The 23,688-nt window shown below is 38.3% G+C and overlaps 1 protein-coding gene across 1 annotated transcript; it reads left to right on the forward strand.

The window, feature by feature from the left end:
* The first annotated feature begins 881 nt into the window (after positions 1-881).
* On the forward strand, positions 882-23,398 carry lcp1 (lymphocyte cytosolic protein 1 (L-plastin)). Its single transcript, XM_067604549.1, has 16 exons — positions 882-1,041; positions 7,124-7,223; positions 9,613-9,761; positions 9,973-10,096; positions 11,189-11,321; positions 11,649-11,730; positions 11,835-12,000; positions 12,569-12,711; positions 13,484-13,579; positions 14,752-14,947; positions 16,197-16,275; positions 17,255-17,369; positions 17,898-18,031; positions 19,000-19,120; positions 20,344-20,468; positions 21,696-23,398. Exons 2-16 carry the CDS (start codon positions 7,157-7,159, stop codon positions 21,826-21,828), a joined length of 1,863 nt encoding a protein of 620 aa, XP_067460650.1. The 5' UTR covers positions 882-1,041; positions 7,124-7,156; the 3' UTR covers positions 21,829-23,398.
* The last annotated feature ends 290 nt before the right edge of the window (positions 23,399-23,688 follow it).

A 23,688-nucleotide genomic window follows, 5' to 3' on the forward strand; every position in this document is an offset into this window, starting at 1 on the left:
ACTGTTTATTTTCCTCTTAGACAAAATAGTAAATACATTATGTGGATATATCATTTTAATCAAATCACAATTTCCATTTTGTAGTTTAGTTAGTTAAATTTAGTTCAGTTAATTAGTTAAGTTTTCACATACCCCCTGACAAATGCAGAAGTACCCACTGGTGAACAAGTACCCCTGGTTGGGAATCACTGCTTTAGGCTACCTTTGGTGTGAGTCTGGTCTTCATAGTTTGGATGAGGCCCTCAGTTCAAGTGAAGGGAAATCTTTATGCTACAACATACAAATATATGCTAGACAATGGAGGGCTTCCATCTTTGTGGCAACAGTTTGTGCTTGTCCCTTTTATTGTTTCAGTGTTTGATCTTCACTTTTTTGGTCAGGTGTTCAACATGGGGCATAAATGTGAGCCTAGTATGTAGCCAGATACATCAATATCTGTGGTTTTCTACACTTTCAGTTTGAGAACTCTCAAGGATTTGAATATGGACAGAGGGCAGGATTCTCCTCTGTGTTCTTGAAAATAAAACTATTGACTTAAAGACCACACTTCCTCACTGGCAACCAGCATTTTATTCAAATACAAACAAAAGCACAGAGTAAATAAATAAACACTCAACCCTTTAAACCACCACTTGATCATATTTCTTCAGTGTGTATGGACAAAGTGATTTTTGTTCCTATTTACACTTTGTTCTGGATGTGACGGCATTCTAGATGAAACCCACCCTCTTATGACACCTACACCTAACATGACAGTCTGAAACAAAATCCATCACACCCAGCACGTAGGTTCACCTTGACCATCGTGCATTGCCATATAAAGACAAGAAAACGTTTCATTCCTGTTTTTGAAGGGTTGCATGTCACTTCCTTCCTTGTAGATTTGAATAGATGTGCTGTCGCCCTGCTCTCTGTGCCGACTCAGTCACTGCCTGTCAAGCAGTGAGCAGCACAGCAGCCACAGGGACTAAGTAACGAAGCAAGACAGACAACGAATAATCCTCTACGCTCAGAGATCACCAGCCTCACTGCAACTCTCAGGTAAAGAAATGAAATGAGATCAGGTGGCCTCTGATCCACGCATGTGTTCGCTGAGGGCATCAATGTGAGGTGAAACTTGAGAGGGACTTTAATTTCTTATTCTGTGTGTTTGTGTGAAAGAGGAGGACAGAGTGTGTAACTGTTTGTAATCCCATGTTGATGCTTATATTATGGCACAGTCCACTTTTTCTTAATGAAAACCCTGACCTTTGTTCATCTCAGGCCCGTCTTTGCTGCTCTGCTCATGAGTCGTCCCTCTTCATAAAACAACACACAGCAACAACAGAAACTTTGAAGCTGTCTTGTTTACATTGCATAACTTGTTGCTTGTGTGACTTAAATAATTTAAAACTTTTATGGATGAAAATGTAAGAGCAGTTGAGGTCTTTCGGAGAGGAAGTTAAACCACTGCAGTGAGCTAGAAAGGAAGTTTTGCGGTTAGCTTCACTTCAACTGCAAAAAATCCCTCCAAGGCAGCGAGGGTGAACAGAAACTCATCAGCTCCCCACAGTTTTTCACTAGTCTGTAATACTTTATGTTGTTTTAAAAAGAAGAATGATCAGCTGTTGGATACAGTTGATGAAACTTAAGCGCAAGCATGAGGCACACTAATGAGGATGAGCACATGCAAATACTCTCAGTGGCTGCACTGAAAGGCCATGCTGCTCAGCAACAATCCTGTTTTATTGTCTGTTGTAAGTTGATTCACAAAGTCAAGTCCAAATCATTGCAAACTGTGCAAAGTTCCTTACTTTACGTCACAGACTCAGAAATAGGGAAGTACAGCTATGACCAGTAGTGGAAAGTTAGTAAGTACATTTATTCTAGTACTGTTCTTAGAGTAGGTACAGTTTCATACTTCTACTTGAGTATTTTCTGCTACTTTATACTTCTATTCCAATACATATCAGAAGGAAATATACTTTTTACTCCACCTTTATCTGACAGTTAATAGTTATTATGCAGATCCCAACATACAGTTTAATCATATTAGAAAACAAGATGCATTGTTGTACACAATCTAGCTATAATACTTAAATACATAAAGAAATACTTTATATAGTGAAATTAAGTAGATTTAACAAATACTTAATATATATATATATGTATTTAAGTAAATCTTAGACTTTTAATGTACTGTTTTTAAATTGTGCAATTGCAGGATTCATGACTTGGATTAGAGTCGTGAATCTGGTGACATTGTACATTACTTACAACAAAATATAAAAGACCTGCAAATTTGACTTTAATTTTACCACCAGGGACTTGTGACTTCACTTGGACTTTAGCCTTCTGACTTGGATAACTTGATATCCACACACACACACACACTGATCACCACTGGGAATCTAACTACTAACTCTTGTAGTTAGTAGTTGGATTGTGCTTGCTCCATTTAAGGCACACAAGGATTTGAATTCTGTGTAGTTTTCGCTTAGATGAAATTGATATTGATGCATTTGGATAAATTGTTTGCTTCAGCTGAAACATCCAGAAGATTCAAATAAAAGGGAAGAAAACTACAATGTTACCAAGCATACAGCTACTAAAATAGCCAATTAAATCTGTAGAAACAATAATAGTAAGAATAATGAAATAACACCAGTTGCTAAAGAAAATTGCAAGAAGAAGAAATTCAGCTTGATGTCACGGACAAAAAAAGTATAGTACACGTGTGGAGCAGCAGCTCGGTGACATCTTGCACCTTAAAGGGGACCTATTTTGCTTTTCCTTATTTTCTGTCATATATATAATGTTACAATGTCAGCTGTTCATATTAAACGTGGCTAAAGTGTCAAATAATGAGGTAAACGTATGTAGAAGTAATACACAGCAGGGCAAGGTAAAATAGAAAGTAGTTTACCTGTTAGAGGTGTGCTGGTCGTTTGCAGCTCTTCATCAAACATCATCATCACTGTGGCTGTTTCTGCTTGTACTGTTCCTCCCTGCATTATTTCTAACTGATCCGCTCAACAAAGTTCTCCAAATATCTCCAGAGGTTTTTAGCACTGCTAATGAAGTTCCACTAGTTTGGTGAGGAATATGTTTAATTTCCTGTAAAGCAGGAAAGCAGAAACTGCATTGGCACTAACTTAACATGACTCTAATACATGCCCATAGACTGTATAAAAATAATGGAACGTAGCCACATCACCCATTGTTTTGTGGACTCGCATCTTTGTGGACCTGTTGCCATCTTGGATTTTTGGAGCCAGAAGTGACTTTATTTGGACAAGAGGGTGGAGCTGACCCCTAACACTAGCTGCTAGGCTGGTTAGCACAGTGCATTTACAGTCTATGGTTAACTATGGTTATGGTTAATCTGTGAATCTATGGTTACGCTATGGTTACATTACCTAACCAACATTGTCGCTGTTATAGACTTTGTGCTTTATTGTCATATTTAAATTAAGTGGGACCATAATTTACAAAATTATCATCATGTTGTATTGAAGAAGACTTGAAACTAGCAATTGGGACCATAAACTCATTAGGAAAGTGTTTACTGGGTTAATAAATCAAGTGAGAAGTAGGGTCATTTCCCCATAGACTTCTATACAATTGGACTTCTTTTTGGAGCCAGTGGAGTCACCCCCTGATGGTCATTAGAGAGAATGCAGGTTTAAGGCATTTCCACATTGACTTCACTTTTCAGACCCAGAACTACCTTGCACCAGCCTGGTGTTGCCCCTCACTAGGCTTCCTGAAGCTGGCCAATCAGAACAGAGCGGGAGGGGGGCCTCACAGAGACAGGAGCTAAGACTGCCTGTTAGAGACATAGGCTGAACTGAGGGGCTGCATAAAGGGCCAGTATAAAATAAATAAGAAGTTTTCTGAACTGTGAATCATGCAACACTACTCTAGTGGAGTCCCAGTATAAAATTTAAGAGCAGGAAATTAGCATGGTAGGTCCCCTTTAAATGTCAGACTATAATTATGAGTCATCTGACTACAATTAACTCAAACAGAGCTGATGAGAAGTAAATGTGAAAAAGTATTCAGAGCGCCATTTTAGATTTAGCTTTACCGCTACAGAGTTTCATTTCTGCTTTTGATCTGCTGGCTGCTGCTCGACAGACAGAACAAAGCTGCTGTTAGTCACATCTCACGTCAGCCATTTCCCACTAAATTTAGACTTTAGAGCTGTGAACACAAATGGGACAAATAACCCTTTTTAACATCTTCAGTCATCTCTGATCTATGCACACACTGCTTGATATGAATTCAGGGTTTCTTAAAATCAACCTAATGTTATGCCCCAACCCTCCCTTTTTTTGCACACTTAGTACAACTTAAGTATACCCTAAAACCTTTAAATCCCCTAACAATTCAAGATCCTCAATGCATGTTTATTTGACATGAGTAAGTTTCAAGATGTTTTAAAAAGTTAAGGGAATCTCTTCCCCATTGTGTTTTGTCCGAATGTTGCATGTGCACACATTCTGACACACATGCAAATTATACTTACAAATTACTGAATAAAGTGACCGTAAGCCTCATGCACAAAAGACAATAATATAATAAAATGAATAAACAATAAAATTACAGACATCTCAAGCTAACAGAACTGATTCAAGGGAGATATGATGGAAGTAATTTCAACATGCAAGAACACTTTGTCTAAGCTGTCTGCCCTGTGGTTTGCTCTTTCAGTCTGACACATTTAATTTTTAGTCAAGTCTGAAATCTGTTATATTTTATCCATACATATCAAGTGGATGTAGCCACCTGTAAATGTTTCCTGTGCTAAGTACAAACAGGAAACAGTCAACTTCTGATTAATCGACTCCTTTGTCCTTTCTGCCTCTGTAAAGCACTGCAAGAATTCACACATTGCTGTATTACAATGTGGAAACAGCTGCAGAAGCTCTGAAAGAGCAAACCGACAAGTTGCAACATAAATGTGTTTGCATTTTGGTTGCAGGTGGCAGCATTTACTGTTGAGGTTACCTCAGCATGTCAGTTCAATAATGTTATTTATCCCCAGTGGGGCAATTAAAAAGTATGTGTACTTAGCAGCAGCTGCTCACTCATTCACACACATCTCAATAAAAACACACTGGACAGAATAATAAAATATATACAAATATTAAAAAGCATAAAGTGCATAATAACAGCTACAAGCTAGTTGCAGTCAGTGGAAGGAATTGGCTTTAGCTTGTGGATTTTTTTTAATTCAGTTAATATTTATGGAGCTGAGCGGCTGTCAGAAGTATTTTATTTTTTACTTAGTTCATTGAATGTGTGCCATTAGCTGCCATGAATGTCTGTACCAAAGTTTGTGCCAATCTATCCAGTAGATGTTGAGATATATCACAGCATAAGTGAAAACTTTGACCTGTTGGTGGCACTAGAGGAAAAATCAGGGAATCACCGAAGGATTCATCCTTTGAGGAACATGAATGTCTATGTAAAATTTCATAGCAATCCATCGAATAGTTGTCAAGATATTTTAGTAGTGGACGGACAAACAGACTGTTAGCATGGCTAGAAACATTTCCTCAAGTTGATAAAAAAAAAAAAATCTGGATTTTTCTCAACACACAGTTGCTCTTGCAAATTAGTAGTACATAAATGTCATTTCTCAGAGACATGGTTGCCTCACATGGACATAAAAGATACTTTTTCCCCATTTGAATGAGAGACAGAATACAGAAACACTGCAATGCTGTCTAATACATCACCACTAACTACAACCTCAAGCTTCACATACTGTAGGACGGATTTATTGCAGGGTCTTCATGTTTTTTCTGATCATATGTCAGCTTGTCAGGAAGTTGAATGACTCATCTTAAAACTTGTAGTTAGTCTTCTTTGTGGTTTTGCAGTGTAACCTGCTAAGTCTTTCTTAACGTCCTCCTGACATGGTGTGTGACTGTTCACGTTTAACCCTGCCAAAAAAGGATATATAATCATACACAGACACTTAACATGAATCATCACAGACTAAAATAAAAAGCCCTGTGTGTGTCAGGTGACTATCTACTTCTCAGAATTGCTTCACTCTTCATGACAGGGCACTGACAAATCGGATGTGAAATGTTCTGCTCAGTACAATCTAAGGGGTCCATATCAAGATTGTTTGTTCATGTTGTGTGTGTATGTAAAAAAAAAACTATGGATTGATGTATTATTATCTGATTTTTCAAATATCGATATCAGTATCAGGCTCAAAATCCAGTATTGGTTGGCCTGTAGCATGCACTGCAAGACTGGAGATGCTGACAACTGCAAAAAAAATAAACCACAAGATCTCTATTCGAGGATCTGTCATAAAATCTTGTAAAGACATTCATTGTCTCCAGAGGATGAATCCTAATGACTTCAGTGATCACCTGACTTTTCCTCTAGCGCCACCATGAGGTTCACATTTCCTCAACAAAAACTTGTTTTTGTAGTATTGTTTTATTTGTGTGCCTGATGTTGTATTGTAGTGCTGCCGTCCTGGCCAGCACTCCTTTGAAAAAGAGGTTACTAACCTCAATGGGATTTAACCTGGTTAAATAAAAGTTAAAGTAAATACAAATAACATCTACTGAATCGACTGCCATAAAATTGAATACAGACATTTGTGTTCTACTCAAGATGAAATCTAATAATTTTGTTGATCCTCTGATTTTTCATCTAGCACCACCATCAGGTCAGAATTTAATTTGTCTAATACTGTAGTTTCGCAATGCAAACATGCTAAACTGGTGACCATTGTGAATATTATACCTGTTAAACAGTGTCATTGTGGGCATATTAGCATGCTGATGTTACCATTTAGCTAAGACTTGTTACAGGTTTTTCAATGTGATAATACCTGCATAAGTAAAAAAGTAGAAAACAGATCACATGTTGGAGCAGTCTGTCCTCAGATCTTGCTACACAGCTATAACAAAGAAACACTTCTCTGTCAGGCAGCAGAAGCAGGAAGTTGTAGGCTGGCAGAAGTGAGAACTATGAGCAGTTTGCATCACAGTACAAAATCAGGAGATAACATCTCTGAAGTTCCTCCTTTTTTTCTGCGCAAGACCGGTCAGTACTATCAGGATTTGACTTTTAATTTAAGGGTGCTGTTTTTTTTGTTCTGTGTCAGTTTCAGGTTCCACTGCTCATTCAGGTTTCCGACATGGCTACCACCACACCGATCTCTCCGGAGGAGCTGGAGGAACTTAGAGAAGCTTTCGCCAAGATTGGTAAGACACCAAGGAACCTGCAGCATTACTGTCATTTCTTCAAATGTTTTTGATACAGGAAGGAATAGTGAAGGAGGACTGGTGAGGGAGCTTAATCAGAAGCATCAGGTGTTCTCCTAAAAACAGCCTTAACTGTCCAGGTGTAAGGTGACTGATCTCGTCTTTCAAAATTGTCCTTTTAAGATGTCACATTTTCTCCTTTTAGCATATATAAATGGTCCAGATGGCAGTATTTCTGATTATAAAAAAGCCCTGTCTTCAAATCAACCCTCGACCCTTTTTCAACAGTTTGTTTTGGGTAATAAATATAAAACTTCTAACAAATATTCTAAACAAAAGTAAACTTAATTCATTTTAACAAAAGGTAAAAAAAAAAAAAAAAAAAAAAACGAAAAGAAATTGTCTCGAGCAATGTGAGGGAGCATTTTCAGACTGAGGAAAATATGTATAATTTGACATGACCAAAAATCACAGCCCCGGGTTGAACACAGGTCAGACTCTGTTCCTTAATTGTTTGTCTGTTTGTTTGTTTGTTTGTTTGTTTGTTTTTTCAAAAATTTCTGAACATTTTTATTGTAGAGTTGAGAGTATAGAGATGACAGGAGATGAGGAGAATTGAACATTGCAGTTCATGGTTCATCAGCAACCTAAATCCTTAGGCCACCAGGAGGCCCCATATTTTTGTTTTTTAGTTTTAAGATCAATGTTGAAAAAAAGGAAGATAGTGCTACTTTACCCGATGTCTGTTTAAGAGCAGAGGAACCAGTACAGCAAGAACTTGATCATCATTAGTGTTTAATTTGGACTCTGTGACGACTCAACTGACAGCTCTTTCTATTGGGGATGGGAATATCAGTGCTTCTTGCAGTTCATTATAGTGGACTACTAACGTCAAGAGAAATGATTACACTTATTTTTAAGTAACAGTTTTCAGCAGCTAAATTGCTCAGGAGACAAGACGTGTCAGGGTTTGTCTGATTCAGCTCAGTAGATGACTTGATCAATCAGTCACATCATACATTAAAGGGAAACTCAGCCATCATTGTATCATTACAATGTGGGTAGTATATGCAAATGAACAATGTTTAACTTCCCTCCCTGTTGCCTGCAACCAGAGCTCCCTGCTCATTTACTGGCTAAAGTCTGCTGGGTGACGCAAAACATGTCGTCCGGCGGACTTTGAAGATCTGCTTAGACTACAAATGTTTCTCATTGTCTGTAGTGGTGCCTTCAAGGACGGTAAAATGTGGGTCTCCCAAAACACTCCTGTCTACTATGTTATGCTTGTGATAGGGAAAAGCAGACACTAAAATATCATACTACCAAATACTATAAAATATGAGATTTGTAAGATTTATTTGAAAGAAAACTAGTTTCATGTCACAAGGCTGAATATCGCACTGTTGAATTGCGCTGTCTCCGTGATTCCTAACAAACACTAACACAAACAAACAACTAGCTTTACAATATAATGTTGGGGCAGAGATGTAGCGCTACTAATACAACTTAGGCCGAATATAGTACCGTGGAATCATACAAAACTGAGTAAGGAGGAGGAAGTTACCATGGGAGCTGTAACAGGGGCAGCCGAGAGAGAGGCACTGCAGTCGGACAGGTGGCAACAAACTTTGCAGTGTTTTGGTAAACTAGACTGTGTTTTCTGACAGAATATTATATCAGACTTTGCCCACTCTGAATACAGAACAACAGCAACTGTGTTCCAAGTGACTTGCGGCTGCATCCACATAACATAACTGACTCCAGCTAGTCCAGATGGTCCTTGCACACTGGTATGATATATCCAGACTCGATGAGGAAAAACATTGTGTAACTGAAAATAAGCCCCAGTAAGGAGATATAGGGCCCTATCTTACGCCCGGTGCAGAGCGGCGCTAAGCGCAGTGCAAGTCTCTTTGCTATTTTAAGACCGACGCAGTTGTCATTTTCCCATCCAGCGCCCACGTTGTTAAAATAGCAATGGCACTTGCGCCCATCAGTGCGCCCATGGGCGTGTTGGTCTAAAAGTAAGTTGTAAGTAAATAAGTTGCCAAAATATACCAATAAAATCATAAAATAAAAAGTACAAGAAAACTGTTAAAAGTGACAAGTTCTCTTAAATTGTACATGCCACTTAAGAATAGATCTGTTCATATTAGTGGTTCTTGCATGAGGCCCATTGTCTATTGTGACCCATCGTCACCGGATGCATATGTCTGTGGGTTATGACCAGGTCAACCAAAGACTGAAGGCTAAAATTACCCCATAATTAGCAGAAAAAAAATTATTCAAAAGCATATAACCCATCATACACAAGCATGAAAAGGGTATTAAAGTTACACTTTCTCTTTCCCATGTGTGACCTCTGACTCTTCCAATCTTTTTCTTCCAGATGTGGACAACAATGGCTATATCAGCAAAGACGAGCTCAACGGGCTCTTCAGGGCCGCCAACCTGGCACTGCCGGGGTACAGGATCCGAGAGATTGTCCAGGAGTTTACCAAGACTGGCGACCAGCTCACCTTTGACGAGTTTACTCAGGTGAGTTCACAAGTCAAAGGTCACACAGTCAAATGTACAGCATAAAGCAGTACATATACAGTGTTTGTCTCAATGTGCCATATTGATATATTTAACATATAACATATTTGATGTGTCTTTTTCATCTAAAGCAAAGACAGAATATTTTCTTTTCTGAACTGTATTTGACTGGAATTATTTATATTCCTAATTACCCCATATCCACCTTCAGATCGTTCATGGCCTGAAGAGCACTGAGGTGGCAAAGACCTTCAGGAAAGCAATCAATAAGAAGGAGGGAATCTGTAATGTGGCAGGAACCTCAGAGCAGTCCGGTACTCAGCACTCCTACTCAGGTCAGTACACGCACACACACGATCAATAACTGATAAAAACAACAACTAATGGGTGTGTGTGTAACTAAATTTGACTTCAGCCAAATTAGATAAGAAACAAATTACACTATATTACATTAGAATCAAACTAGATGAGATGAGATAAGTTTAGATTAACCTTAGCATTAGCACCATATTAGACTAGATTTGATTAGATCACATTAGATTGCAACTGGTATAGATAGATTAGATTAGATAAATAAAGTTATTTAGACTTCATCTGACCTTTGATTTTGATTTTATCCCAGTAGAATTGGGTTAGATCAGATTAGATAAAATTAGATTAGATTAGATTAGATTAGATAATGTAATAAATTAAGTGATCAAATAAAAAGACAGCAGTGACAAAGGGTCAGGGTTTCAAACCAGAAAATGTCCACAAATCAATAGAAAATATGAATATTAATGTAATAATTGACGTTATGGGAAATACACTTGTTGTTCTTGGTTAGAGTTAGAAAAGAAGACCGCTCTTGTCTGTATAATAAATATGAAGCTACTGCTAGCAACTGGTTAGCTTAACTTAGCATCAGAACTGCAACAATTAGTCAATTAGATGATTAGTCGATCAACAGGAAATTTAGCGCCAACTATTTTGATAATTGAAAAATCATTTAGTCATTTTAAGAAAAACTAAAAGTTATCTTTGGGTTTTGGACTGTAGATCAGACAAAAGAAGATATTTGAAGACATCACCATGGACTCTAAGAAATGATACCAGGCATTTTTCATTATTTTCTGACATTTTATAGATAAAATGATTAATCAAGAAAATAAACAGCAGATTCACTAATTAAGAAAGCAATCGTTAGCTGCAGCCTACTTAGCACAAAGACTGGAAACAGGGGATACACCTACCATGCACCTCTAAAGCTAAAACAAACAAGATATAACCTGTTAATTAGTGAGCTTTAGAGGAGCTGATAAGCAGATTCAAGTTAAAGTTCAACATTAAACATATTTACACCTACATCAGGGTTTTGTAAGAAGACTTTTTGATGTGAAAAGATTGAAAGCTGCTGATATCTAACAAGGGATTTCTTCTGCCAACAGAGGAGGAGAAGGTGGCCTTTGTAAACTGGATCAATAAAGCTCTAGAGAAGGATGCAGACTGTAAACATGTTCTGCCGATGGATCCAAACAGCAACGACCTGTTCACCGGAATGGGAGACGGCATCATTCTCTGGTACTCTCTACTTTTAGAGGATACTGTCTCATTTTGTGACAGCACCCAGTAGCACCCCAAAATTCCCAAATCTAAAGAAATAGTTTGATATTTTGGGTAATTTGCTGATTTACTTCCTTGCTGAGAGTTAGGTGAGAAGATCAGTACCATTCTCCATACAGATGTGAGTATCAATGTTCTCATCTATCTCTCAGAGAGAAAGTGAATGAGAGGATTTCCCAAAATGTTGAACTATTCCTTTCAAGTAGTTTTTAGGTTGTGCTTAAGTATGAAAGTGTTCCAATGTTGTGGTTGTTAACCTGAATTTTTCATTTTTCTTCTTTTTAGTAAGATGATCAACCTCTCTGTCCCTGACACCATCGATGAGAGAACCATCAACAAGAAAAAGCTCACACCCTTCACCATTCAGGTGAGACAGGAAGTGTCTGCTGAGCAGGATCAGATTCTTGTTTTCAGTTCGATCATATATATGACTGATCTTTACATCCTGTGTTGCGCCATTTATTCTAACAGGAGAACCTGAACTTGGCTTTGAACTCTGCGTCAGCCATTGGCTGCCACGTGGTGAACATTGGAGCTGAAGACTTGAAGGAGGGCAGGCAGCACCTGGTGCTGGGTCTGCTGTGGCAGGTCATCAAGATTGGACTGTTTGCCGACATCGAGCTCAGCAGGAACGAAGGTGTGTGTGTTTTTGTGTGTATTCATATTGATTCCACTGTGAATCAATCATACCTAAAATAAAGAGGTTTTATTCACATATTTCAAGGGTGACAGAATATTAGAAACACCCCTCCATAATGTAAACCAGTACAACACTGTCTACAACCTCATAAGTTTAAAGGAATAGTTTTGGAAAATATAATTATTTGCTTTCTTGCTGAGGGTTAGATGAGATGATTGATACCACTCTCATGTCTATACGTTAAATATGAAGCTACTGCCAGAAACGGGTTAGCTTAGCTTAGCATAAAGCATGAGCATAAAGACTGGAAACGGGGAAAGGGCTTGCCTGGCTCTTTCCAAATGTACCAGAATCCACCTACCAGCACCTCTAAAGCTCACTAACATGTACTACCTCATTTGTTTAATAGTAGCAAAACAGCTATTTATTTATATGAAAATGTTGCAGACTATTATTTTAAATCTCACTCAGTCATGACCTTTGAGCTTTGACAAGTGTTTTTGGACAGAAGAATTCAGTGTGTCATGTTGCTTTTATAAATATTTGTATTTGTATGTGTGTGTAGCTCTGATCGCACTGCTGCGTGATGGAGAGAGTCTGGAGGACCTGATGAAACTTTCCCCAGAGGAGCTGCTGCTGCGTTGGGCCAACTATCACCTGGAGCAAGCCGGTGCTCCCAAAGTCAACAACTTCAGCTCCGACATCAAGGTGATCACACACACACAGACACACATACATGAGGCTTAAACTGATCCGTCAGTTGATATTTGGCTTTAATAAAAAATATTAAATGGCTTCTGTGTGACCTAGTAGTCAAAGTTCAATTCCAGCCACAGACTTTTGTTGTATGTCATAACTCACTCTCTCTCCATTTTCCTGTCCGTCTCTAAAGTCAACTATTTTGACAAAAAAAAGAGAGAAATCTTTAAACTATCAGATGGCAACCTGTCAGTATTGCAAGGTTTGATAAAATGTTTTATTTGCATGTTTTAACCAATTATTTATTAATTAATGCTGGATACTATATGCAGCTTTTTGTAAAACTTGATCTTCTTTTGAACAATTTCTGTCTATGCTATATTTTCTAAAGTACACAAAATGTTGAAGCTTTTAAATATCTTTTTTAACATTTAACGTTTTAGGTACATGCATTTATCTGTTGTCCCATTTAGATTTTTTATTTATATTTACAATTCTAACTATGATTCAGAGTCAAATCTCTATTTGTTCTAGTGTAATTATTGATTAAAAAACAACATTTGTTTAATAATGGTAAATTCTAGATACAGATCACCATCAAATTGAACTCTTCATTGGTTGTTGCTTATGAATGTACTCAATTGTATATAAAATCACAGCAGGTCACATTCATTTTCTTGAAATCTGGCTTCATTATTTATTGTGTTAAAAGCCAAATCACTTCAGTCTGCAGCTGTTTCCATTTGTGATAATATTTCCAAACTGTTTGTGTATGTTCCAGGACTCCAAAGCCTACTACAACCTCCTGAACCAGGTGGCGCCCAAAGGTGATGAAGAGGGAATCCCCCCCATCACCATCGACATGTCAGGACTCAGGGTAAGAGAATCAAGTGTGAATTCATGGAGAAATCAGTCAGAATGTACCCTGGTGGTGTAGGGGTTAAGCTGCCAATCATCATCTTCAGTTCAAATCTAGCCAGAGACGTTTGTTACATGTCACTCCCCATCTCTCTCTCTCTCTCTCTCTCTCTCTCTCTCATCCCTGTTGCTCTCACCTTATGGCTGGCAATGTAGCTGTTTAATAATTTACATTTATTCAAGGCCCTCAGGATGGAGGCCCTCAGAGGCAAGTTTGTCATGATTGATTTTGGGCTATAAATGCAATTAACTTTACTTGTCGTTTCGCTCTTATTTGGAGGTACTAACTACAAGTGTATGAATATGAATTGTAAGGATATAGTCTAAATGTATATTAGAAACATTATTTCTTTGATCATCAACATTACAAACAGCCAGTAAATGTAATAAAGGTAAAGAACCAGAGTTAATAAGGGCAGGAAAAATAGATTTCCAGCTTCAAAATAAGAGCATCTGCATTATATTGATGAGAGGTTGGTGAGAGGAAGTTTTACAATAAGGTTCAGTGATGATGTACAGAACATATTAATATTACTGTTGAATAGTGTTGCATCCAGAGTCCTACAAATCCGGTTTACTGAAGTAAGTTTGGTAAGTAGTTTAAGCATGGCTTTGTGCTCAGTGTTGTTGGGTTAGGGTTAGTGTGTGTGAGCTGTCTCTGTTAGCACCTCACATTCTGTGTCATCATTAAGAATCACCATGTGATACTTGGTGATCATATCAACAAATTAAGTTTAAAAGAAGCTAATTGTGTACAAGAACCACATTTTCAAAAGAAGTCTGCAAAGTTGCCACAAAGATCTCATTTTGTGATTACACCTGTTAGTTGTTAGATCTTGTTTTGTATGATGACTAAAAACTGGCCAACATGGCAGTGTAGAGTAGATTACAGTCTCACATTCACAACATTCACTTATAGAACAATCACATAGAACCTGACAGAAGAGTGAGGGCAGTGTTTCCAAATGAAATTTGTCTTGTAAATTATTCCAAGGCCAGGATGTGTATTGTCATAGAAGTAACCTATCTCAAGTGGTAATGTCCACTTCAGCCAACATTAATATAAACACTGAAGTCAGATTTCTCAGCTTCACACATTTTGACATTGTCCTTGTCCGTCCCTCTCTGCAGGAGAAAGAAGACCTGAGGCGGGCAGAGTGCATGCTGGACCAGGCTGACCGGCTCGGATGCAGACAGTTTGTCATGCCCACAGATGTCATCCGTGGCAATCCTAAACTCAATTTGGCTTTTGTTGCCAATCTTTTCAACAAGTACCCAGCTCTGAAGAAACCAGAGAACCAGGATATCGACTGGAGCTCTATTGAAGGTGAATTTTAGAGCCTCTAAAAGGTTCTTGTTCTCTTTCCAGTCCAAAGATTCAAGCCTGTGCTCTCTGAGACTCCTTATAACTTCAGATTTATTTATTATTACTCACACCTGGTATTAACATGGTATCTGTATCCAGATAGCTTATCTGGATAAGGCAAAATGCATGCTAATGCAAGGTGTAAATGCAGTTCACCAGCCCCGCCTAGCTAATCTGCATATTGAGATCCAACCATAGATAGAATCAAGATAATTGGAGTGATTATTAATGTTATGGAAAATTCTAACTATAAGGGTTTCAAATTGGGTTACATTGGGTCAAGCATGGGCCTCAAGGTCACAGTAGAGATAGCAGTAAATCCTATAGAGAGAGACACTGTAAAAACATTTTCCTGTTTAGAAACTAATGAGCCAATAGGCTAAACTTTGAATACAGTAGATGCATTGAATTTGACCATTTCTGGGCGTATAGTTTTTATGGTATGATCTGCAGGGGTTTAAAGGGTGACTACCTGTGACCACCTCAACAGAGTATTAGAGCTGGCATCATGCACAGACAACTGTGATTAATAAAGTTTCTGTTCTCCACTTGGCCAAGTGTCTCAGCTTAAGACATCAAAGGCTCCTGGCCACTTTCTTCACTGATGAGTTGACCATTGATCAGTGTTTCTCCATAACAATTAATACCAGGTGTACATGCAAAGAACCATGGATCTGATGTCATTATCCAGATAATGTATCCAAATACAGATGCACATGTTAATACAAGGTGTAAATGGAGCCCTTGGCTCACAGTTATCGGATTCAGACTTTGCCAAAATATAAACAAATAACAACAAAAAACAAGTTGCACTGCACAAGTCCAAGTTTTTTTGATTTTTATCACTATCTTTACTTAAAACCAACTGTATTTTTATCGCACACCCTTTTTTATATTTTCCTGCTGCTTGTTCTATTTCCACTTAGACTATTAACAGTTTCACAGCTTTTATTGAGACTCAGTTTAGACCTTATTTTTTCTGATGGTGACACTCAAATACAATGTTTTATTATTTGATTAATTTAAATGTTATTTTGTATATTTTGTTGGCAGTCTATACAATTTCCAACTACTTCCTGTGTAGGCCCACCTATTTCCAGTCTGAATCCAATTAGAGAGTTTTTTGTCACAGATGCTGTTACACCCCTACACACTACTGCAGTATTTCCTGCTAGTGTTTTTTAATCAGCGCACTGATGTTTTCCTCCAGGTGAAACTAGGGAGGAGCGTACCTTCAGGAACTGGATGAACTCGCTGGGGGTCAACCCTCGTGTCAATCACCTCTACGCGTAAGAAAAGTCGCTGCTCTCCTTTTTCTTTACCCTTTATTTATCTGCCTCACATTTCTCATCTGGGAGCTTTCCACTTAATCAACATGAGTAACTACATCCTCAATGTACAGCTTCTGACTGTCAGAGAGGCTGTGCATCCTGCTTTTAATTCTTTCACTTATCCCTCTGCTCAGGTTAACGCCCAGTAATGATTTAGCTTTCATCATTACAAGGTTCTGTGTGTAGAGTAGTAATGCAACAAACTGAATTGAGTCAACATCACATGTTCCTGCAAGACCATGTACAATAGTTACTGCCTGCTATTGAAAACATAGTTAATCGTAGTTTTTCTCTGCACACACAAAAACAACATACTAATGATTTAGTTATTCTTAGAGTCTTACCAGTAGTGGGGCTAAAAATGTAAAGTTTGTCCTGAGGGTGGTGCAAGAGAAAAAAAATCATGTGATGTACGCTACATAATAACCTAAAAACATTAAAGAAATAATTTCACTTTCTGGGATATACACTTATTCACTTTCTTGCCATGAGTCAGATGAGAAGATTGATACCACTCTCATGTGGTATCAATCTTCTCATCTGACTCGGCAAGACAGTGAATAAATGTATTTCCCAAAATGTCAAGCCATTCTTTTAAATGTTGTTAGGGTGTTTTTGTCTTGTACCACCCTCAGGACAAACTTTACATGTTCATTACTGGTAATGCTGTAAGAACAGCTAAATCATCAGTATTTTGTGTAAGACTTTTTGTATTATTTGTGGCCTAATGAACATTACAGGTTTACACAACAAAGGTTGTATTTTTAAGGTGAAAATACACTATGTATTTTTTGACATACAGTGTGAGAGGGATCTAACGACCGATACCCACATGTAGCTAGGTAACAATAAATCAAGGGACACTAGATAACGCCAAAAAGACATGTATGGTAATTTAAAGTAAGTTTATGTGTGTGTGTGTGTGTGTGTGTTACAGAGACATTGATGACGCCCTAGTGATCTTCCAGTTGTATGAGAAGATCAAGGTGCCAGTTGACTGGGACAGAGTCAACAAGCCTCCCTACCCTAAACTGGGCAGCAACATGAAGAAGGTATGACAGCTAATCAAAGTTCAAGATAGTCATGATCGCAGATTAATCATTGGAAGTCAAGAACAATTGAAATACTGGTGGGGAAAACCTTAGTTGTCTTTGCTGGAGCAAATATAACACATTTAGAATTTTGTACCAAAACGAGCCACAGCCATTTCACTCATAAGCGAGGTGTCCAACCTGTTGGGAAATGCAAAACCGAGTGCAAAATAGTGTTGTTCACATTAAAAGTGATCGAATTGTGTTACAAGTTGAAAAAGAGAGCTTAAACCTTGGCTTTCAAACCTTGGCCATTGTTCACTTCCGTGCAGCTGACCAATTGTCAATTTCATCTCTGTCTTCAGTCCAGGACGTGTTTAGCCAAACTCAGCACGAAAACTAAAAGTAGGAGGAAACTGCTAGCCCCACTCTGTCAAAAGTGAACACATGTACCCTCCAAAACAGTCAGACCACAACTCTTAGACAATCAACTCAACTGTAACCAGCCAAGTGATCTAAAATATAACACATTTGTTCTGTCTTTTCCAGCTGGAGAACTGTAACTATGCAGTGGAGTTGGGCAAGAAGGAGGCCAAATTCTCTCTGGTTGGCATCGCAGGTCAGGACCTGAACGCAGGGAATCGAACCCTCACCCTTGCTCTGCTCTGGCAGCTCATGAGGAGGTAACAATAAGTCATTCACAACCTTTATTACCTTTCATAGAAGTTCTGTCCCTCTCCATCAGTCTCCAACACAGACCTCCATCTTCAATGATGGAACTCCATTGAAACACCAAAGTTTCTATATTTGTCCTTCATGTTGGACAGCTGCAGCTGTCATCTTGGATTTACAGCAGTTGTAATGGATTCTAATGGAAACATGTCAAAATATATAAAAATGATCCATATGTTCCAAACAATTGTTGTATTTGGCCATTATGTATTCTGAAGACTCTTCCTCCAATGGTGCTTCAGAGCTACGATTAGGAGAGGGTGATAGTGAGGCAGTGTATCCTCTGTTAGGGAGTGTTTGGAACATGCTGTACATACAGATCAAAGGCAGAGATGTGGTTTATGCCGCAGGAGTTATTTTTTCTGCTCCTAAGTTTTCATGGATGTTTCCAGACTTTGGGGCAACTGTGGCTCAGGAGGTAGAGCGGGTCATCCACTAATCCAAATCTGCAGTTTGATCCCTGGCTCCATTTGTTTTTGCCATGTCTCTGTGTTACCGTTGCAGTCTATTGTAACGAAGGAGCAAGCTACATCTTTTTAGAGCCACATTGCAAGCCTTAAGGCAGTGAGTATTCACTACTTAAAAGATAGATTTTTTGTTATATCTCTGTGACATACCATGGCTTGCAAAGTTGGTAAAGTCACATTTGATAAGAAGCAAAAGAAAAAGTTGTTCTTACTGCCCCTTGAAATTCAAGTATTCCAGGATTTTTCCCAGCCAGTTGGAGCATGTCTAATCAGTGGGCATCACTATCTTTTAATGATCCAAAATGGTTGAGAACCACTGAGTTGTGCAACAGTACTCCTGGACAGTAGCCAGGATTTTAGAAATACTGAGGTCATGAGTCCAAACACCCCCCAATCCAATCCAAATACCCACATGTTGCACACACAGGACTGAATGCTGTCTGTTCCCTCAGGTACACCCTGAACATCCTGGAGGACCTGGGTGACGGGCAGAAAGTGACTGATGACACCATCGTGGCCTGGGTCAATGACATGCTCACACAAGCGGGCAAATCCACTATCTCCAGCTTTAAGGTAACTGATTCCTCCACAACGCACAGAAACACATTTAAAACTTTCTGAGGGACTACACTTTAGAGTGTAGAGTCATGATCGATGTTATGTTTGAAGGATTAAGTTACCCAGAAATGATGTAAGATATTGTCAGAAAACTGGCCACTACTAGTCAGGCTTGGTGTTATGTATCAAACCACAACACTGAACAATATCAAAAACTGTCAGGTAGCTTATTATTCCTGTATATCACATCAGATATTCTGGTTCAAATCATCATTTTTATCTTATACTGTATTTATGCAGTGTTCTAGGACCTCTATTGTGTTAAGACATGTTTTTGTATGTGTTAAACACTGTTGCATTTGAAAAGTTTGGTTTATTTGTTAAGGCTTTGCACAAAACAGACTTACACTAAGGCATAGATTTATTTATTGGAGTCAAAGTTAAGAATGATTAATGTTATCATGCTGCCTTATTAGCATGGCATAAGACTAATTATTTTCCAGAAATCCTATAGAAATATTGCGATTCACTTTGTGTAAATGGAGGTGGAATGAGTTCAGCCTTTGTCAAAGAGTCCAGTTTTCTCTTTAAAGGAAAAGTTTGACATTTTGGGAAATTTGCCGAGAGTTAGATGAGAAACTGGATACCACTATCATGTCTGTATGGTAGATATAAAGTGACAGCTAGCTAGCTAGCTTAGCTTAGCATAAAGCCTGGAAACAAAGGGAAACAGCTGGCCTGATTCTGTCCAAAGGTAGAAGTAAAAAAAACTCTTAAGTGTAAATATAGCAATTTGTCATTTTAAGGGGGTTTTGTGTAGCTTCATATTTATCGTACAGACATGAGAGTGGAATCAATCTCATCATCTAACGCTCAGTAAGAAAGCGAATACACGTATCTCACAAAATGTCTGATTCTGTGTAGGGGGCAGTTTAGTTTTCACACCATAATATAATTTGTACAAATAAAGAAAATGTACAGTGTCTGAGTTTTTGTGATGCTCTGCTGCAGATTCACATTTTGCCAAATTTAGAATTTATTTATAGACATGTGGGTATTTCTTTGACTGTATAGTACATCAGTGATGCTTATCAGACTTGAAACCTGTATTCACAGTAAAAGGCGCCCCCTGAAGTATTATAGCTGTACTGTGTTGATGGAGGTTCAGTTGTGCAGTTTTGGCTTCCTTGTTGCAGACATTCCACTCTTTGTGTGTGTGTATGTGTGTGTGTGTGTAGGACGGGTCCATCAGTAGCAGTATGCCGGTCCTGGACCTGATCGATGCCATCCAGCCCGGATCGATCCGGTACGATCTGCTGAAGACAGAAGATCTGACTGAAGAGGAGAAACTAAACAACGCAAAGTACGTACAGATTTATTTTTAACAAATTCTTATAATTTACCTCACCTCATCTTTAACTTTTAAACAGAGCTGTAGTACTACTAGAGGTTCAATCTAAAGCTGCTGAAATGAGAGAACACTTCCAGCAAAGGGGATACCCTAAAGAATATATTTCTTTGGCCTATCAGAGAGTCCCTCACACTGATAGGGAATCCCTTTTAGCTAAGAAAACTAAAACCACTATCACCACAAAGATTATCTTCTCCACTGAATATTCTCCACTGGCAGGTAAAGTGAAGCAAATTATCCTCAGTCATTGGAATATCCTCAAAAATGATCCATCTCTAAATAATATCAGCTTTGTACCTCCTATAGTGACCTTTAAAAGCTCTCACAGTTTGAAAGAGACTGCAGACTCAGAATATGGAATATGCTATGGCACAACATTCCTCTAACCATGGCTTTACTGCCTCATTAAAGTTCTTGGGAATAGAAAAAAGTCCCCCTCACCTAAAGGTGGTGATATAGTTAACTCACTGCTTCACAGAGAAGCATATTGGGTTCATACACAGTTGAACCCTTTGGCCTCAATAAAGAGCTAAAGTTGTCATGCTTACTCTAATTCATGATATATTGTTGCTGCAGAACATGCACATTTTGTGCTTGGTTTCATGTAACTCAAAGATAGAAGTGTATTCTTCTTTTTCTGTCTTGTTTTAATGTATGTGTAGCACCTGGACATTGGCTCTTAATCCCAGCCCCTACTGTATATCTATTGTCCAATACAGTGGAAATTCTTGTTTCATCTTCTATCCAATGACAAATGTACACTATCTTAGGTTGACTATGTGTTTGCCTTTTGCCTTTGTCCTCTTTGACTCTGATGAAGACAGAGTATTGTTGAAATGTTGGTCTGTTTTCACTGTTAAAGGCTGCAAATCAATCACATGCTTCAGTCTGTTCTCATCTGTAATGTGGTGTGTCTGACCTGAGAAGTACCTCATTCATATGCATATTTGTGGAAGATGCGCAAAGAACCCCTTTCTACTGGGAAATCTTTGTCTGACTGCCACTTTACCACATTTCTTACAAAGACTATTTTTTTCAGATTGGCTTCGGTTACATAACTGCATCTTCTTGCTTTGACTCCACATTCAGAAGTAACATCCAATTAGTGTTCAAGAAAACCCCAGAACTGAAACTGTTCTTTTCATTGTTACATGCTCACTGTCATCACTGTGTTGCTAGGTACGCCATCTCTATGGCAAGGAAGATCGGCGCCAGGGTGTACGCGCTGCCTGAGGACCTGGTGGAGGTCAAACCCAAGATGGTGATGACAGTGTTTGCCTGCCTCATGGCACGTGGCATGAAGAGAGCCTAAATACCACAACCACCTCACCAACCTACCATCAGTGACCTTGAATCCGCAAACAGGCCAAAGGTTGAGGAAATTATAAAAAAAAGGTAGCTTATGCAGAGGCTCAGCTGTGTGTTTGTGAATTTAAACAAGACAGTTAGCCTACTTTTTGCAAGAAAATTAACTTTTAATTACAGTCTGATAACCTAAAATATTGGATATACTAGGTTTGGAGATACAGGGTACAGATCATGTTAATACAGTTATGGTACGTCACACATTACAAAATGTTGGTGATGTCTTAAGTGCCACAGAGGGAAAACAAAGGGACAGAGGAAGGACTTATTTCTACAAATATTTCTTAGAGGCAGAAATCATCTGAACCGTTCAGTCACACTTCAGATGGTAGAGCCACAGAGCCAGGTTGTGAATTGCAAAGACCAAACTCTGGTCATAATATAAATAAGTATATAACCAAAATTATTTCCATTTCCATGCAGTCACATTTTTACAAGCTGGCAGGCTAGCTACTGCAACTACTTTACCTATAACATGGCCAATCTGAACTTGGAAAGTCATTTAGTAGCAGACCGCCAGTCTCGCATCTCTTGGCTTTTTCATTGGGTTTAGTGACATTCTGTCAAGAAAATATTGGTTTTGTATCTCCACCCACAGAGGTTTAACTGAAAGAGATCATTTCTGCCTCCAAAGAAGAGTTTTGAAGGGCTAAATCTCCAATGTAAAATCGAAATGTAAGAAAAGTCACCTGCTGCTGCCTTTACTACTAGTGTTGAAATGATTACTAAGTGCTTACTAAGTGATTACTCGATTACGATAACTCCTAAATTTCAGGTTCCAGCTTATTAAGCACAAAACACGACCAAAGGCAATAAATGTCTATCAGATGAGTCCAAAATACAACCATTATATCAGTAAATAATATTGTTAATTAAAGACCCTCATTCACATTTTACCAGCTGATTGGAGTTTAAAGAAAAAGTATGAAGCTTTTACTGTGAATTGTTCTCTTTGGGCTTATTCTTCTTGGTCAGGAAACACACATTCTAGTTTCCTTTTACGTTCCATTTTCATTATTTTATTTTAATAAACAATGTTTGACAGGTCTAATGACCTTTTGCTGCCTCTTGTCAGTTTCAGGGCTCCATATCAGCTTCTTAAATGTGAAGATTTGCTGTGTCAGTTTCATATCACTGTCAATTTAATTCTTCTGGTTTTTGGACTGTTGGGCAACAAAAGAGGAACACATATAGCCATTTACACATCCCATTCTTTGCTGCACTGTCGATATCTCTGATAACTGCAGGCAACAACAGTTTTCTGTTGCAATATTATTTTTTTCTTTAAGAATTATGTGCAGTCGTAAAGGAGGTTGATCATGAGGGATTTAATTCCTTTTTTTATAGAGCTGCAATGTTCCTTGTTTTTACTGTTTATTTACACGGTACAGAGTATGTGATGTCTCAGGCAGAGCCACAGCTTTACCTGCTCAGTTTTCTCAGTTGATTACGTCCACATATCAAATCAGAAAGTATGTGCCAAATGTATGTAACAAATAAAGTGATTTTGTATCAAAGACTGTGTTGTGCTTTGGTTGTACAGTATGAAAACATTCCCCGGTATTTTACTGCTTAGAGATTATCCTGTAATAGCTAATAATGGCATCTCATTCACAGTAACAGCTTGACATTTTGGGAAAAATCATTTGCTTTCTTGGTGAGATTTAGATAAGAGGATTGATACTATCGATGTTCTCATCGAACTCTCAGATAAAAGGTGAATAAGCATATTTCCCAAAATGTTGACTTTAACAGCCGAAGCACCTGTTACTCTGAAAAAGATCAGCGTTTTCAGTAACTGCATCAG

Source organism: Thunnus thynnus, chromosome 11, assembly GCF_963924715.1.
Source record: "Thunnus thynnus chromosome 11, fThuThy2.1, whole genome shotgun sequence".
NCBI classification, from domain to species: domain Eukaryota; kingdom Metazoa; phylum Chordata; class Actinopteri; order Scombriformes; family Scombridae; genus Thunnus; species Thunnus thynnus.